Source organism: Manis javanica, chromosome 3, assembly GCF_040802235.1.
Source record: "Manis javanica isolate MJ-LG chromosome 3, MJ_LKY, whole genome shotgun sequence".
NCBI lineage: Eukaryota > Metazoa > Chordata > Mammalia > Pholidota > Manidae > Manis > Manis javanica.
The window spans coordinates 3,297,366-3,316,108 of record NC_133158.1 but is presented as its reverse complement, the minus strand read 5'-3'; the positions used below and the strand labels follow the sequence as shown (position 1 = coordinate 3,316,108).

The window sequence follows — 18,743 nt, the reverse complement described above, 5'->3', positions numbered from 1 at the left end:
TGTAATCATTTATTCATTTATAAGCTCAGAATGGGTCCTTTCCATGAACGATATAAAACATATCGATACCATAAGCCATAAAAGAAACAAAATGATCATTTTATTGATGTATGATGGAAAACACTGATTAGATAATAAAACAGTCTAAAGACTAGGAGAAAAGTAACACTAGAAAAATGGGCAAAGGACCAAATAGATCATTTATAGAAGGAAGACAGCCAAAAAAAAAAAAAAAGAAAATATGTTTATCTAATAGCTTTATACATGCCTAACAGGTTGGCAAGATTACTTAAGTTGATGAGCACGCAGCCTGGTGTGGGCATGGGGCATCACACTCTTACCCCCTGTGTCGTTGGCCTTCCCTTTGACCCTGCAGTTCCATGGCATTGAATGTGTTCCCGCACAGTACTCAGATAGGTGCACCAAAGGACTCTATGAGGGTGACATCAGTGTTTTTTGTAAAGCAAAAACGCTGGGCTGAACCCAAATACCAGTGAATAGGAATTGAGTAAGTTGTCATACATGCCTACAACACAGCGTGCAGCCAATGAAAGAAACAAAGTAGGTATGTATATAATAACTTGGATATTTTGCCAAGTTATGTGGAAAAAGACATTAATAATTAACAAGTTACAGAATGATGTTATTGAAAAACACAAAAATATATGTTTACATATATGAATATAAAGCTACTATATGTACATTAAACCAGGTGGTTATCTCCAGGGCTGGATCACAGAAGACTTGTGTTTAAGTTCTATACACTCTAATGTTTGAGTTATTTCCAATAAATATACTATTTTTTAAATTAAGAGGAATAAAATTTTTAAATTATTAATGTAAAAACTATAAAAAATTGAATTCTTAGTGTCAGAAAAAAATGCTACTACCATTTTAGTGTCTTAAGTATTACAAAAGAAAAGGATAGAACACGATTTTTTTTACATTTTACCAATGTATGTGGGAAACATAGAGACTTTAATTGTAAAAGGAGAAGAAATATCAATGGAAGCCAATGTGGGAATTAATTTAGATTCATTATTATTATTAAAATTTGTAAATCCCCAAGGTCTTCTCTGATACTGTCTTATATCTCTATTTTATTATTGCATGGCTAAGGCAAGTCATTCGAGTAACTGTAAAAGATTAACTTGAGAATAGAACTCATTCCTAAAAGAAAAAGACACTCTTCATCTCAGGGGTTACTCTATAGCTTCTGTTCCTTCAGGTGCCCCTCACTCAGTGTATAGGTGTGACCACTTTCATTCCTGAGGATTTTCTAAGAAAACCATTTCAGTATCACATTTGAAGTCATAAAATGAGATCAAAACATTACGTTTTGGGGACATTCTAAAGGAGATTTTTTCTGTTAAGTTTGAAATTTCAGACATTCTGAGAGAGGGAGATGCAGTAGAAAATTTGGAGTTTCTGAAGTTTTCTCAGTGTTTATATGTTTTGGAGTTAACATATAAAATACCTAGTGGTGTGCCAGTGATCTGCTAGGTTCCATGATGTCTGAGGTATCTTTTTTCTTTTTGCCAAGACTATAAAACAGCAATAATGAATGTTTGCTAAGTGCTTCTCATGAATCAGGCATTGTTCTGTGTGTCTAACATGGGTCGTGCAAATTTAGGCTTCCTGACAACCGCATCTGATGGGCACACTGTCATTTTACAGATGGGGAAACTAAGGCTTAATAGGTCAAGTAATTTGCCCAGTGTCACAGCAGTCAGTAGGTGGCAGACTCTCTGATTCATTCAAAAACAGAGCATGTGTGTTTATGTCACAGAGGCTGGACTCTTCTTTTCCATGTTAGAATAAATCAGAATGATAAGTATTTTAAATCTTACCAATTATTAATGTTGAAATATTGAGAGCTTGATAAATGTGAGGAGGAAGCTTGTGTAGAATTTGCTCCACATGTATGAATGAGGCTGCTTCTGAGCGCTGGTAAGTCCTCGCCAGTGTTTTCCTGCTAAAGGCTAGGGAAATGGGAGGGAGGGAGGAGGGGATAATAGCATCTTGAAAAAACATTATTTTAAGAAAATTAACTGGAAATTTAAAATAGGTGCAGTATTTGATAAGACTGAGTTTGATTTCAGTGACCTAATCTTGGTTTTCTATCTTCATTCAAGGCTTCTCATTACAGTTATTTTTTCTTCTAAGTTAATATGAAGGAAAGTCTGCTTTCCCTTTTTACCTTCTCTGTCTGCTCCTTAATCGCCAGCTGCCTCTCTTCATCCAGTTTCCTCTACCACAGGAGAAAGAAGATGTCCCTGTGGACATGGCGAATGGTGAACCTGGTTGTCACTACTTTGAGCAACTCCGCTACAACGACATGTGGCTGAAGGTTGGCGACTGTGTCTTCATCAAGTCCCATGGCCTCGTGCGCCCTCGAGTGGGCAGGTGAGTGTTACTGAAGTAGGAAGGACAAGGCTGGGTCTGAAATGGGAGGCCCTGGAGATCAGTCACCCTTCAGGGTGAGGACAGAGGCCCTCCCCTGGTAGCTTCCTCTCACCACACTTTTGCCTCTGGCCGTACTTTCTTCTTTAAACTCCACCATGAACACATTTTTTCCTCATCTACCATTTATTGATCCCTCAGCCCAGAAATCTCGCTGTCTCCTTCGTATAGTGAACCCTTTAGCTTAAATTTGAAATGGCACTTCGTTAAGGAAGGCTTTCCTGTTTCTTCAGACTGGGGTGAGATCTCGCATTTAATCTCAGAGCACCACATCTCTCTCCCTCCTCACAGCACGTACATGTCCTGTCATTCCCAGGTTTCTCTACCAGACTGCAAACACCCTGAGGGTAGGACCCTCTCACCTGTATCCCCTGCTCCAAGCACAGTGCACAAAACAAAAGGGCTCAGATATTTGAGCAACGAGTAAATGGAGGCATGCTGAGGCAGTAAAAGAGTGAAGCACAGGGCTGGGCAGTAGAGGAGAGTGGCTAAGAGCAGTAGTTGGTTCCAGAAGACTTGGTTTCGGTCCCGGCCCTAGTTTCATATCCTTGGGCAGAAATACTTTACTTTTCTGAGCTTCAGTTTTCTCATCGTATTTGTTCACCATTCAGTAATCATTTATTACACACCTACTATTTGTCAGGTTCTGAGGATACATTAGTGAATAAAGCAGACAAATATGCCTAGCCCCATAAATCTTTGTTCCACTGGGAAGATAAACAATAAACATCGTGACTAAGTAAAGTGTACAGTATATTAGATCATGACACATGGAAAAAATAGAGCAGAGTGTGGGGAATCAAAAGGGCCATGGTCACAGTGGGGAGGTGCCAAACTTTAAATAGGGTGGCATGTATAGGCCTCCCCAAGAGTGGACATTTGAGCCACCACTTGAAGAAGCGGAGGGAATGAGTGATTTGAGTATCCAGGAAGCGAGAACAGCCAGTATAAAGATCAAAGAGAGAAGCCTGCCTAGCCTGTTTAAGTCAAGAGTGAGCAGTGCATGAGTGAGTCAGCAGATCTCTGGTGGGCCTTAGAGACCACTTCAGGGACTTGGGCTTTACTGAATTACATGGAGTGCCACTGGGTTCCTTTAAGCACGGAAGTAACATCAGCTCTTAGCAGGATTGCTCTGCCTACCGGCTGTTGAGAATAGACGGTAAAAGGTCAAAGGTGGAAGCAAGGAGATGGGTTTGGAGGCTATTACTTACAGTAATGCAGGCAAGAGCTAGTGTCTCAGGCCAGTAGTCAAATCCTGTTTTGAAAGATGGAGTTAATAGGATTTCTGATAAATGGAATGTGGGATCCAAGAGAGAAAGGAGTCGAGGGCGGTCCCTGTGTGTGTCAGCCTGGGGAGTTGGAAAGGTGGAGTCCCCACTAGCTGAGATGAAGATGCCGCTTCATGTTATGAACCATGAGACTGTGAGGACAATAATAATACTAACTTTATGGCCTGGTTGTGAGGAATGGTACACCTGGCCCATTAGCAGCCAGATGTTTTTTTTTTTTTCTCTAGGTAGGTGGTATCTGGCTTTCATCAGCTTCGTAAGGGGTCAAGGGGTTTTAGATCTTGAACTTCAGAAACGTCATGAACCATTTAAGGAATATCTGCCACTCATATGTCTGACCCCAAATAGCAATGGTCTGTGTGTTTATTCAGCCCACAAGTCCAATGGCACGTGTTTTGTTTTCATCTTGGGCATCTCAGGAAGAAAACTGGGGAGTCAGCTAAAACTATTAAGCTGTGTGTTTTGTTATATGATTTTTTTTTAATTTTCCCTCATTTAGCCAAATGTTCATTTTTCTTTTTCCAAGTTTCTTCTCGTGTATTTAAGGGGAGAAAAATCAAGGAGATTGTCCTGTTATCAAAACAGCCAATGAAATGCCTCTAAAAAGTTTTTGGTTAATGTGATTTTTGTTAGATTAATCCTTCAAGAATGAAACCCATCTGAATTCTATTTTAATGGAATTTCTCCATTTTTTTCCCCCAAGAATTGAAAAAGTATGGGTCCGAGATGGAGCCGCATATTTTTATGGCCCCATCTTCATTCACCCAGAAGAGACAGAACATGAGCCCACAAAAATGTTCTACAAAAAAGAAGTGTTTCTGAGTAATCTGGAAGAAACCTGCCCCATGACATGTATTCTGGGTAGGTATCCACACCTTTTCATTGAATCACATTCCATACGTGACTGACTGACTGTACTAGGCCCTGTTCTCCGTGCCAAGCATACAGCAGTAAGCAAGCCAGAGGCTCTGCTCTCAGAGATTGACAACAGTGCAGAGCTGAGGAGTCAGTAATACATCAAAGCTACATATGTACAACATAAGATAGTAATTGGGGCTACAGATGAGAATGAAGCAAAGGATGGAGGGTAATATGGAGGAGGCCCTGTTTTAGGTAATGTGTTCAGCAAGAGCCTCTGCGAACGGTGACATGTGAGTAGAGCCCTGAACGAAGCAAGGAAGAAAACCATTTGAATGTCTAAGTTTTTATTTATTTTATGCCTGGGCAGACCTTAAGGCAGAGTATCTGGGCATGTTTGAGACAATAAGAAAGCTGGGTGGCTGGGCAGGGCAGGGCGGTGTGGTAAGGAAGGAGCCCTCTGAAGCGGCTGGACACCTCTCCATGGTGGATCGTGCAGACAGTGCTGAGACTGGGCTTGGAGCGGAGAGGCGACGTGAGCCAGCGTAGGGACTAAAGGCATCGCCGTGGCTGCAGTGTACAAGAATGCACAGTAAAAACAAGTCAGGAAGCAGGTAGAGCAGGTGAAAGTCCTTCACAGTGTCTGTGGGATTCTTAACCCTGTAGTGGTGTTATTTCGCCCGTCCAGAAGCATCACGGACTGGCATTTGGTCTCTGTTCCTCATCCTACTAAGTGTCCACAATGGCTGGCTGCTTCTCAGATCTAGTCATATGCATCATATGCTGTCATTGTTTCCAGCTACTATATCCTTCTGGCCCTGAGTTAACTCTACGGTTTACTTACGCCAGCTACTCTTTACATCTTCTGGAATGGTTTTCCAAAAGGTTACTAGGCACAAGCTTTATATCGATTGATTGCATGTGGTTGGTTGTAAAGAAGCCATCATGCTTAAAAACCAAAAGGAAATTTGCAGATCAAAAGTTATTTTACAGGTAAATTTTGATTGCTTTAATGTTCACCTTGATTGTTTTTGATACTTTGAATTTTTTCAGAATTAGATATGGTGAAAATAATCTGAATAGCCACTAGTTTGGTGCATTTTCCTCTTCACACCCTGGGGAGAGGAAGCAAAGGCTAGTGACATTATTAAATCCTCCTTGAGTTTCTGCAGCAGAGAGTGACTTCCTTTTACCTTGTGATCCAGACTAAAGCAGTGCCCTAGAGCCTTACCCCCTAGAGTAAAGCCAGCCAGGAGACTTGAGGCATAACAAAGGTGGGACTGAAGTCTCCTTTGGTTAGGGCAGCCAGATCAAATAAATTGTTTAGCTATTTTCTTAGTAGTTACACTGAGGATTACACTTGAAATTCGTGACAACCTAGTTTGAAATACTGACTTAGCTTCAACAGTATACAGAAGCTCTGCTCCTCTAGCTCCATTCCTCCCTTTTCTATTCTTGTCAGCAATTACATCTGTACTTTGCCTGCCCATTAACATAGATTTATAATTATTGCTTTGTGCATTTGTCTCTAATGTCTCATAGGAGAAAGATAGAGGAGTTACAGACTAAAAACATAATACTGGCTCTTTTATTTACCTATGTAGTTACCATTACTATAATGGTAATTCAAGTTACTATCTAGTGTCCTTTCATTTCAGCCTGAAGGACTCCACGTAGCATTTATTGTACGGCAGTTCTGCTCACAACTGACTCCCTTGACTTTTGTTATCTGGAAATGTCCTGATTCCGCTTTCATTTTTAAAGGGTACTTCAGCTGGGTACAAAACTCTCCATTGACAGTTTTTCTTACATGTCTTTCATCAAATTTGGAGGGTTTTGGGCCACCACTTCACATATTCTTTCTGCCCCTCTCTCTCTTCTACTCCCAGGACTCCTGTCACGCCTATATTGGCATGCTCAGTGGTGTGTCACAGGTCTTGGACTCTGCTCATTTCTTTTCATTTTGTTTTTCTTTCTGTTCCTCACACTGATCATTTTAGTTGACCTGGTTTCAAGATCTGGTCTTTCTGCTTGCTCAAGTTTTCTGGTGAACCCCCCTAACACATTTTTTCATTTCAGTTATACTTTTTAGCTCCAGCATTTCCACTTAGTGTTTACAGTTTCTGTCTCTTTATTGATAGCGTCTGTTTGGTGAGACATCATTCTGGTTTCCTCTAGCTCTTTGAGCATATTTAAGACAGTTGATTTAAAATACCTGTCTAGTAGGCCCAGTGTCTGGGCTTCACTGGGGAGTTCCTCTGTCCATTTCTTTTTATCCTGTGAATGGGCCACACCTTCTTGTTTCCTTGTATACCTCATAACTTCTATTGAAAACTGGGCATTTGGGATTATTACAGTGTGATAACCCTCAAAAGCATATTTTTCCTCCTCCTTGAGCTTTGTTGTTCCTGATTATTGTGGTTTATAGTTGCTTGTTTGGGGACTTTTCTAAAGTTTTTTTGTGTGTGTGTTCTTTAGTGCACATGGTCACTGAAGTCTCTTTTCTGTTAGCTTAGTGATTTTACAGATTTTCTTAAATGCTTGGATCTTACCAAACAAAAATTCCCCATCGCTGCCTCTAGAGACTGTCCGTGTTGGAGCACACCTTCCACGCTCATCGGGAGGCGACAGCTCTGCCCTTGCCTTCGCTTCCTGCTCGGGCAGAGCTGACAGTCAGCCAAACGGGAGACCCGGGGCCTGGTCTTCCTGAGCATGTGTCCTGCGCATAGCATGTGCATGGCTGTCTAGATTCCCAGGAATGTCTGGAAGCTTTTCAAAACTCGTATTCCCCAAAGCATCCCGCTGCCCAGGTTTTCTCCCAGGCTCTTCTGTGAGTTTGCTGTTTGTGCCTACTGATACCTTCACCCCAGGCAGCAGCAACTGGCTCATTTGCCTTTTTAAATGTTTTCAACAAAAGTGCCATAGCCACTTCTCTGCCCTCAGAGAATTCCAAGTTAGGCAAAATAGAGGGAGGCCCCTTTGCCATAGTCCTTCAGGAAGCCACCCAGAAACAGACAGCCATAATTCCCTGAGAACAAGAACCCCTGCACTCTGTCTAGGACCAGAAGCTCATAGCAGGAAGGCAGGCTGATTTTTTAAGTCATGTCAGAAAGAAACAAAATAAAATCAGGAAGAGTCTAAAAAAATAGTCAAGGGCGGCGGGGGCGGGGTGGGGTGGGGCAGGGGGTCCCTATCCTTACCAGATATTAAAACATATTAACACAATAATCATTAGAAATACTTACATGATATATGTGTAAACAGATTTGAATGGAAAAGAAAGTTTAACAGTAGACCCAAATATGATTTAATTTTGATAAAGGTGGCATCCCAAATAAGTGGGAAAAGATGGATGTTTTTCTAAGTGTATTTGGAAACTGGATAGCCATTTTGGAAAAATAAAATTGTGTCCATCCCTCACATCAACCTCAGAATAAACTCCCAGATGAATTACAAGTTTAAATGAACATAAAATTAAGTAGGAAAGATACCAAAAGAAATGATAGGAAAGAAAGTATAATGACAGAAAAACCAGAACCCATATTAAAAAGATTGATAAATTCATTTATGTAAAAATTGAAAATGTTTGCATAATCAAAACTGGCAGAAGCAAAGATAAATGTCAACTCTGGGAAAACATTTGTTCTGTGTATCATAGAGAAACACTAATTTTCCCTCATATATGAAGAGCTCCTATGAAGCAATAAGAAAAGATAAACATCCATCAGAAAAATGGGCAAAAGAGAGGACAGAAGTTGCCATTGGTTCTTAATTGAAAATATGCCCAACCTCAGCTGTAGAAGAAATGGAAATTAAAACTACCCAGATGCTCCTTTTTCAAAATTACCTATAAAGTTGTCAAAGCTTCAGATATTTGTTACTAGCTGACATGAACATAGGGAAGTGGCATTCCTCCACTGGGTAGTGGGTGTATGAATTAGCACAACCCCTGTGGAAGGTAGTTTGATAATGCCTGTGAAAATTAAAGTGCACATACTCCTTTTCCCAGCTTTTATACTTCTAGAAATTTATACCTCAGATGTATTCACCCATGTGCAAATTGATATATGTCTTAAATTATTTATGTCAGCATTGTTTTGCTTCAGTGGGAGAGCAGAAATTTGGAAACAGCCCAAATACCCATCAATAGAGAACTAATTTCAGTAAATACAGTGTATTCTGCTGGTGGAAATGTGAACTAATTCAACCATCGTGGAAAGCAATATGGATGTTCCTCAAAAAACTAAAAATAGAAATACCATTTGACCCAGGAATTCCACTCCTAGGAATTTACCCAAAGAAAACAGATTCAAAAAGACACATGCACCCCTATGTTTATTGCAGCACTATTTACAATAGCCAAGATATGGAAACAACCTAAGTGTCCATCAGTAAATGAATGGATAAAGAAGATGTGGTACATATATACAATGGAATACTACTCAGGCATAAAAAAGAAAGAAATCCTACCATTTGCAACAACATGAATGGAGCTAGAGGGTATTATGCTCAGTGAAATAAGATCAGGTGGAGAAAGACAAGTACCAAATGATTTCCGCCATTTGTAGAGTATAACAGTGAAGCAAAGCTGAAGGAAAAAAATAGCAGCAGACTCAGAGACTCCATCCAAGAAGGGACTAGCGGTTACCAAAGGAGAGGGATGGGGGAGGGTGAGTGGGGAGGGAGGGAGAAGGGGATTGTGGGGTATCGTGATTAGTGCACATGGTGTGTGTGGGGTCATGGGGAAAACAGTGTAGCACAGAGAAGACAAGTAGGGACTCTGTGGCATCTTACTACACTGATGAACAGTGACCACAATGGGGTCCAGTGGGGGGGTACTCAATAGTAAGGGTGAATGTAGTAACCACATTGTTTTTCTTGTGAAACCTTCATAAGAGTGTGGATCAGTGATACCTTAATGAAAAAAAAAATACAGTGTATTAATACCAGCAATGATCCTCAAGATACATTATTTTGAACAAAGCTTATGTACAAGACAGTATAAGTGATATGCTACCATTTGTAAGTTTTTTATTGTGGTAAAATAGACGTAACAAAATGCAGCCTATTAGCCATTTTTAGTGTACGGTTCAGTGACATTAAGTCAATTAATGAAATTCTGCAACCATTACCACTATCCATTTCTAAAACTTTGCATCGTCCCAAGTAGAAACTCTGTACCTATTAAGCAACAGCTACCCATTTTCCTCTCTCCCAGCCCCTGGTAAGACCTGATCTACTTGTAGCTATGAATTCTGCCTTATTCTAGGTTCTTCGTATAAGAGGAGTCATGCAATATTTGTCCTTTTGTGTCTGGCTTATTTCACTTAGCATATTCAAGGTTCTCAAAGTTCATCTGTAGTGTAGCATGTATCAGAATTTTATTTCTTTTTAAAACTGGATAAGATTCCATGTATGTGTATATAACATTTTGTTTATTCCATCATCTGTTGATGGGTATTTGGGTGGTTTGTGCCTTTTGGCTCTTGTGAATAATGCTACAAAGGACAATTGATATACGAGTATCTATTCAAGTCCCTGCTTTCAGTTCTTGTGGATATTTATCTCAAAGTTGAATTGCTGCATAATAGAGCAACTCTGTTTAACTTTTGAGAAACTGCCAAGCTCTCTTCCACAGAAGCTGTGCCATTTTACATTCCACTAGCCGCATACAAGGGCTCCAGTTTCTCCACACCCTTAAATCCTTGCCAAACTTGTAGTTTTCCTTTTATTTATTTTTTCAATGGAATTGCCATCCTAATGGGTGTAAAGTGGTATCTTATAGTTTTCATTTGCATTTCTCTAATGATTAGTGATGTTGAAAATCTTTTCATGTGCTTGTTGACCATTTGCATATCTTTTTTGGAGAAATGTCTATTCAGATCTGTTGCCCGTTTTTTAATTGGGTTATTTGTCTGGTTATTGTTGAGTTGTAGATCTCTTTATATTCTGGATACTAGACTCTCATCAGAGATATGATTTGCCAATATTTTCTTGTGTTCAGTGGGTTGTCTTTTCACTTTCTTGATAGTGTCCTTTGAAGCACAAGTTTTAATTCTGATGAGTTCAGTTCATCTTTATTTTCATTGATTGTGACTTTGATGTCACATCTGTGAAACCATTGCCTAATGAGAGGTCACAAAGATTTACATCTGTGTTTTCTTCTAAGAGTTCTTACAATTGTAGGTCTTACATCGTAGGGTTTTGATCCATTTTGAATTAATTTTTGCATATGGCATGAGGCAGGGATCCATCTCAGTTCTTTTGCATGTGGAAATCCAGTTGTCCCAGCACTATCTATGAAGAGGTGTTCTTTCCCTCTAAAGTTGTCTTGGCACCCTTGTCAAAAATCACTTGCCTGTAAAAATCCAATTGTATGGGTTTATTTCTAGACTTTTAATTCTATTCCTTTCATCTACATGTCTATCCTTATGCTTGTGCATTCCCTTTAAATCTTCTGACTTTTGAGTCATGTGACTACATCAATTCAAACATAATAAAAATTCAAAGTAATTGTTAGCTATGACCACAATTTACTCCTTTAATGTCTCTCCAATTTGCTCTTTCAGGAAAGTGTGCTGTGTTGTCATTCAAGGACTTCCTCTCCTGCAGACCAACTGAAATACCAGAAAATGACATTCTGCTTTGTGAGAGCCGCTACAATGAGAGTGACAAGCAGATGAAGAAATTCAAGGGACTGAAGAGGTTTTCACTGTCTGCTAAAGTGGTAGATGATGAAATTTATTACTTCAGGTAAAACTCGAAAACCTATAAGGGAAAAGAGCACTTCAGCTCTTAATAGAAAAATATCAAAATAATGTAATCCAGAGTGTTTGGGTTTTTTTAATTAGGTCTTAAACTGGAGCAGTATATATTTCAAATAGAAAAAAATTAGTTCAGTTAAAGATGAAAGCAAAATCTGTATAATTTGTTGAGATGTGGTGACTGCTGTAATAGTGTCCTTACCATAGACTCTAGCAATTGTAACATGGGGGCAGAAATCCTGAGTTCTAATTCATAGCCTGTCTGTTAAGAGATCATACAGTTCCACAGATGATGGAAATTGTTTTCACTAAATATAGGCAACTAGATCCCAACTTTGAACCAGGTACTTTTGTGAATATTCAGAATCCTTTAAAAAGCATCCATAAGTTTATAAATACTCATTTAAATTATTTCCCTTTCTGACTGAAGAGTGTACTTTGCAGATTGCAGGAAGCAATTTCTGTAGCTATCAAGGCACAACACTGCTTCCTGACCAATACTAGAGTAGTGTTCACTAATTTTATTTTATTCATTTTATGTCATTTCTTTTAGAAAACCAATTGTTCCTCAGAAGGAGCCCTCACCTTTGCTGGAAAAGAAGATCCAGTTGCTGGAAGCTAAATTTGCTGAGTTAGAAGGTGGAGATGATGATCTGGAAGAGATGGGAGAAGAGGACAGTGAGGTCCTCGAGCCTCCATCTCTCCCTCAACTGCAGACCCCTCTGGCCAGCGAGCTGGACCTCATGCCCTACACGCCCCCTCAGGTGAAGGCAGCAGGTTCCTGTGATTCATTGTATTGCCAGCTTTGGTTTGCAGCAGACTCAGACCACATTCAGCCCCTACGTCTGTGAGCTTCAGCCTAGAATTCTGCAGGAAGAAACAGATTTTTTCTTCTTTCTCAGTGCCACTGATAATTTAAAATTTAATATCTTTTTTTTTTAATTTCACAGATAGCTGTTCTCAACGGCAGATTTAGTTAAACGGTCTTCCTTGCCTTTGTTGAAGGCGAGCAATGAGGAATGGCAGCCCCCTGATACTCCGGCTTTTGCTGCCCATGTCATTTTAGTCTCTTCTTTAGGACCTCATCTTTTGGTTGTGGTGACCCCATTGGGAATCCCTATTTTTATCTCAAGAGCTAAATGTGAGGTCCCCATTACAGATTACAGTCATGGAATTCAGTGAAACTTTTAATTTATTTCTTATATGCTAGGAGGCAAGGAAGAACTGTGTTTTGACCAAGAAAATGGCCAACTATACACGGAATGTGACTGTAAAACAGTAACTGTGGAATCACGTATTCCTGGCTTCTAAAACTTTGGAGCAGTTAACCAAATGCAGTGTTCCGTTGCACCATAAGAGCTTTCTGTCTTACAGTCTACCCCAAAGTCTGTCAAAGGCAGTGCGAAGAAGGAAGGCTCCAAACGGAAAATCAACATGAGTGGCTACATCCTGTTCAGCAGTGAGATGAGAGCTGTGATTAAGGCCCAGCACCCAGACTACTCTTTTGGGGAGCTCAGCCGACTGGTGGGGACAGAATGGAGAAACCTGGAGACGGCCAAGAAAGCAGAATATGAAGGTAAATAGAGACTAGCACAACCGTCTCTGCTTTCTAAGCCAAGGGGTGTTTCAGGACTGCACGTGCATAGACAGGGTGACTCTCTTGTCCTTGCCACATGCACATGAACTTCGTGTTGGGGACTAAAGTGCCTCCCACCCAGAATTTAAATGCAACTGCCCCTGACTTGGCCTCCGATCCTGGTGTGCTTTTTCCCCTCAGAATTAATCAAATATTTTGCTATTAAAAATTGCACGATTTTCTTCTTTCATTGAGTCCTATAAGCATACATGTGTTGAGCTGGGATACAAGGATGTTAAATACAGTTTGAGATAGAATTCATCTGAAAGGGGGCTTACACAATCAGTGATCTCCTGTTATGGCTCATGATAAGCTGTATGTTTAAACTCCAGGCCGAGATTTGGCTAAGCGCTTGGTTTCCTAGGCCAGTCCTGGCCTATGCTGTGTCTGCATTCATAGCTACTTTTAATAAGACACTCTTTGATAAATCTCAACTGCCCTCATTTTCCTTATACTCTATAATTAAACCATTTTGGGCTTTGAGCTATATCATTCAAGGATTTGGTGGTTCTTAGCCACAAATACTTGAGAGACTTTTGTTTTTTAATATCAGTCTTTAATAAAGAGATAGTAGTAGACATTTGATAAGGCAGGACTTTTGCCCTTGGAGCTGTATTTTTTCCATTTGGAATTGTATTTCATGTTTCATTTTGAGCCATCGAGCTTCAGTTCAGAGCCACCTCAGTGGTTGACCACAGTGGTCACCATTACTCTTCTTGGGCAGGCCCAAATCCATCATTTTCCAGCAAACATAAAAAAATGAATTGTTAAGGCTGCCTCCTTTATTAAAGTTTATGGAGTTGCCAAAGAAACTCTTAAAAAAAAAAAAGCTCTACTCCTTTTATTTATTACAATTGGTTATCACAGAATTATCACAGCATTCCCCAAAGATCTTCTGCACAGCTGTAATCCTACAAGTGCTCAGCCGGAAAATGTGTGGCAAAACCAGTTTGAAAAGTGCTCCAAACACTTTCTCTCTTGGGAACCCGCAGTGCATATTCCCATAGAAAAGTCCTTAAGGCCTACAGTAAAGAACCTATTTTTCTCACCTGGCATTTTCAGAAACTTGACCAAGTATTCCTGTAATACCTGTTAATATCCTGAAGAACTAATATTTTGCAGAACATTCTTTGAGAAACCCTAGTCACTTCCATTTCCATGAGAACCTAGGACTTGGGAGAGCTTTGATACTTCTGATCTCAGTGACGTTCAAACTGGATACATCACTCTGCTGGAGGAGTGCTGGGAATGTAGCCCACGGGAGTAAAGCCGGGTCCAGAGCAGATGAAGCCAACCTTGTATGGCTGGTCACGGAAAGTGGGACCGAGAGAGAGGAGTGTGTCCAGAGAGAAATCATGTCAAAGTAAACACTCTAGAGCAGGGCTGCAGACAGGGAGAAATGATGGCTTCTGGGAAATTCTCCCTGATTCAGAGGGGAGTCTGAAATTCATTAAGAGCCTAGTGACAGTGAATTATATGTCTCAGCAGTATCTGCCTGAGACACAAAATCTGAACTTTTGATGTTCACACCCAATGAATTCAGAAGCCAGATTCTGGAGTTTGGCTGACTTTACTTATCCTCTTTTCCAAGACAGCCCAGTTGGGCTTCTCCCAGAAAGAGCCAGCAGGTAGCCAGTCCAATACTCAATCCACAGGCCTGAATTTTCCTTTTTTCAACTTCATTATTCGCTCTCCCATTTTACTGTCATTTGTGTAATGAAAGTACTAGGATTGAATGTGGGGGTCTAGGCCGTCAGTGTTGTTACTGCTAGCTCAAGGAGACAGGTCATCCGGCTGGCCTTTGTCCCTCATGCTCATTGCGCAGAGGATCTGTAAGCTGGGGCAGTGCCAGGGAGTGGCGACAGGTCTGTGGGGACACCGTCTCAGCCTTGGAAGCTGTGACCCACTTGGCTCTCACTCTTCCGCCACAGGAGGCCTGGAGCTGCCGCTTCGGATTCTCTCTGAAGCCACGCGACCTCGAGCAGTGTTCCGCTCCTCACAGCAGCCAGGGACAGCCTGTGGGATTCCATTTTGGAGGGCTAATGTGTGGCGTTGGCGAGTGATACCAGGAGAGAGGGCGGCAGGTTGCTGGTTCTCTCTGTGTCCTTAGACAAGTCACTGCCTGTTCCCATCCTCAGTCTGCCTGTGTGGAGAGTGAGAGGGTCTCCTGTTCGTGAGTGGGGAAGCCAGAGGAGTCCTGTATTGTGGGAGCTTGGGGAATAGACATCTCTAGAGTCCTCTATCTAATTAGGGTCCAGCCTGCCAGCTCCCAAAAAGGCCAGGAATGTGATCGTTGGGGCTAGTGGCTCTGGAGGGAGCAGACAGAGCAGCTCCAAAGGGTGCGGGGCACAGCAAGGTGTGTTCCTCAGCCCAGAACCGGCACAAACAGATGGTCGTCTTGCAGTCTGGTTGAAATAAGAGTGAATTCTGGAACTTTTGCTGATTAGGATGATTTATGGTCAGTATTGACTTGATCAGCTTCAGGAAACCGGGTCCTATGAGTACTGTCCATTGCTTCCTGTGTGTTTATACAGCTCCCGCTTCTGATGACTGTGACCTGGAGTAGCATGCATTTTTTCCCTTGGGGTTTATTAAACTTGACCTCTCTGCTTCACTAGAATGTAGAAATTAGCATTTGTTTTCCCTAAACCTTGTGTAGGAGGCAGTGAGCTACTTTTCCCTTACAGAGTTAATTTTCTTCAGCTGCTAAACCCCAAGACACTAATGACAAGAATCCTCAAATCTTAGTAAAATTGGGTGCAAGGAATCAGAAAAATAGAGTAAGTAACAATTGTGCCAAAAATTATAATGGGCCATGGAATTGCTTCATGTTGAAATTTTAAATAATTTATAATGCTATTAATACCAGAATAATGGTAGCGCTTCTCATCTTCAGGGTGCCGTGTGAGATTAACCACGCTGGTTATGCTGGTGACGTGTTTAAATGAAACCTGTGCTTTCTGAATGTGTGTCGCAGTCTTAACATTCTTGAAATCTTTGCAGACCAGTTCCCAAGATGGGATAGGAAAGCGGGACTCTAGGTTACCAGTGAAGTCGGCCCGACTCCTCCTGTGTGGGGACTAGTCCTCTACTGTTCCTTCCATTGAGACAGAACTGTTGCCTGTGTTTTTACTAGTCCTGTTGAATGCAATGGATGGTATTTTGAATTCCTGGGTTAAAAACAGAATTGAAAATCTGAAATGCCTTTACAGAGCGGGCAGCTAAAGTTGCTGAGCAGCAGGAGAGAGAGAGAGCGGCCCAGCAACAGCAGCCGAGTGCTTCTCCCCGAGCAGGCACCCCTGTGGGGGCTCTCATGGGGGTGGTGCCACCACCAACACCAATGGGGATGCTCAATCAGCAGTTGACACCTGTTGCAGGTAAAAACAGGAGCTAAGACCATTTTTTTCCACTTTAAGAAATTCCTTCATTTTTTTTTTCTCCTATGAGGAGTAGGCCACAGTCTCTAGGCTTTTCTCATGACAGATTCCAAGTCTGAGGTCATCCATGCTGTCCTGATATTGCCTTTCCCACACGGGCAGTGTCTCCCCTCTGCCCCAGAAATGGGCCCTGGGCCCCTCGCCCCCTGGGGACTGGTAGGGAGTAGCCCTTCCCTGGCTGGGGGCCTGGTCTGGCGATGCTGCCCTCCACAGGCTGCTCTTGCTGGAGCACTACAGCCGAAACTACGCACAGACCCTGAGTTCTGTTCCAAGGGACTCCCAGGAGGAAGCGCAAAGCTAGTCTGTAGGTGGTGTTGACTTCCCGTCTCCTCCCGGTGTTCAGTTGGCCTTGGAAGACTGACCAGTTAAAAGGATTTTTGACAATGAATTGTGAATCCTTTCTTGGTCCCCAGTGTGCATGACTGCCAAGTGGGAGACAGAGTACTTATTCAATACATTGTGCCCACTCTGTAATGCTTTTCTACTTAATTACATTAAACTGCATTTTCTGTTAGTATCCCAGTCACATATTTTTAAAAAAAGAAAAGAAAATGATGAATGTGGTTTGCTTGTGTGTGTTGTCTCTGGTTCTGGTAGCCACAGCAAATTTGGCTCTTCCTGAATTGAATATCCTTGTCTGCCCTGTGTCCAGTGGGCAGCCCGTAGACCACTCTGGGGGTCACTGTGTGACCTCCCCGAGCCTGGTGAGGTCCTTACGAGCCACCTGTATTTCTCCGACCTCTCTCCATAGGGAGTCCGGGACAGTGTTGTTGAAGGCAGGCTCCTTGGGAGCTGTTTTCATTTTCGCTCTTTTGTACCTGCTTTTGCAGGAAGCCTAGCATAGGGTAATGTTCCCACTGCTGCTCCAGCCTTTTGTGATGGCAGGTTCTCAGATGCACTGTCGCTGAGCTCAGCAGCTGCGCTCGCCAAAGCACGTTTGATCATGGCTCTTCAGTACTTCAGTGTAACTGATGTTCGTCTAACAAATCTCATAATCACCTGCTCTATTCCATGGCCCATTTTGGTTAATGGGGCTCCAGGGGTTTTTAGAAATCAGGCCGTGAACATGGGGACTTTGAAAGTTAGAGTTCCTCATTGAATCCTGTTTGTTCTGCTCAATGTGTGATATTGTAGTACCGTGCCCTTGACTGAAAAGCCCAGGGACACATTAACAAAATGAACTTAAACAGCTAAAAACATTGTAAAAAACAGCAGCTGCAGCATTTTAGCTCCCTGTTGGGGAATCACATCAGAGAGCTTTGACAGGCGAGGAGGGTGGGGCCCCTTCTAGAAAGCCCTGCCAGGTTAGTAAGCGCACGCCGCCCAGACTTCTGAGCCCTGGGAGTGAAGGGCAAGCGTTCCCCACAGTAACCCGTCCTCAGTCCGCAGCAGGAACTTTGCAGCTAAGAGGGTGATTTTTTTATGAGTTTATCAGTTGTGTAGGGCCTAAGTCTTAACCGTGTTGCTCTCTGAGACCAGCTTTGCTTACAAGCATTAAAGCTCATTTGAACACATGTGACTGGGATAATAAATGCCAAAGTACAGTTTAATGAAGACAAGTGCCATGTCTTTCAATTCTTAACACTTCCTTCAGCCACAGCCTGTGAAGGCTGCGTTCAGATGGGCTTTTGTAATTGAAAGCAAAGCCTCCTCACATCCCTCACTTCCCCCCTGCTCATCCCTGCAAGCTAGACCTGTGGTGTGGCTCAAAGGCCATTTGGTAGCAGCGGAGCTCCTCATGTGTGAGGCGACCACATCTGTGAAAGCAGTTTTTCCCCTCTGAACTCTCATTTTCAAAAAACTCATCATCCTGTTCCATGTGTTGAGGTATTATTGTTTAAAGTTGTTTTATTGGTTTGTGTAATTGTTTTTCCATCAGCTTAGATGTGACAGATGAAGCAGGCTGAACCAGTCTCAGACTGGTCAGTGATTTTATACCTTTAAAAGACTAACCTTTTATAAATGAATACCTTTCCAAACATTCTTCAGGGGAAGTCAAGGAGTAAAATTCCTAGCATCTGGAGTTTTCTGCTATTTCCCAGAGCCCTTCTACAAAGAGCATTTGATAAAAATGAGGTTTGGCACGAGTCCCTCAACCCCCCCCTTTGAGCGAGAAGCTGTGACCAAAGGTGACCTGCCTCTTGGCGGGGGCTTGTGTTTGTTCATCGTGATCCTTTCAAATCCCAGCAGTTATTTTTCTTGCTTAAAAAAATGTTGTTTGGCTTTAAAGGTCTTTTTAATAGGTGAGTCTTTGACATTTTGAAATAATTTTCTTCCTTTTACTCCTTTTGCCAAA

The 18,743-nt window shown here is 41.8% G+C and overlaps 1 protein-coding gene across 27 annotated transcripts in view; it reads left to right on the top strand.

Moving 5' to 3' along the window:
* PBRM1 (polybromo 1) overlaps window positions 1-18,743 on the top strand; it is a 105,806-nt gene that overhangs the window by 78,973 nt on the left and 8,090 nt on the right. For 16 of the 27 annotated variants that reach the window (XM_036994795.2, XM_036994794.2, XM_036994792.2 and 13 more), the window contains 6 exons: window positions 2,261-2,406; window positions 4,456-4,613; window positions 11,180-11,363; window positions 11,928-12,138; window positions 12,749-12,950; window positions 16,223-16,387. In XM_036994795.2, coding sequence (XP_036850690.2) covers window positions 2,261-2,406; window positions 4,456-4,613; window positions 11,180-11,363; window positions 11,928-12,138; window positions 12,749-12,950; window positions 16,223-16,387 — 1,066 coding nt within the window. Of the gene's footprint in view, window positions 1-2,260; window positions 2,407-4,455; window positions 4,614-11,179; window positions 11,364-11,927; window positions 12,139-12,748; window positions 12,959-16,222; window positions 16,388-18,743 lie in introns of those variants that run through there. The other 11 variants (XM_036994804.2, XM_036994800.2, XM_036994803.2 and 8 more) reach the window with 2 other exon arrangements.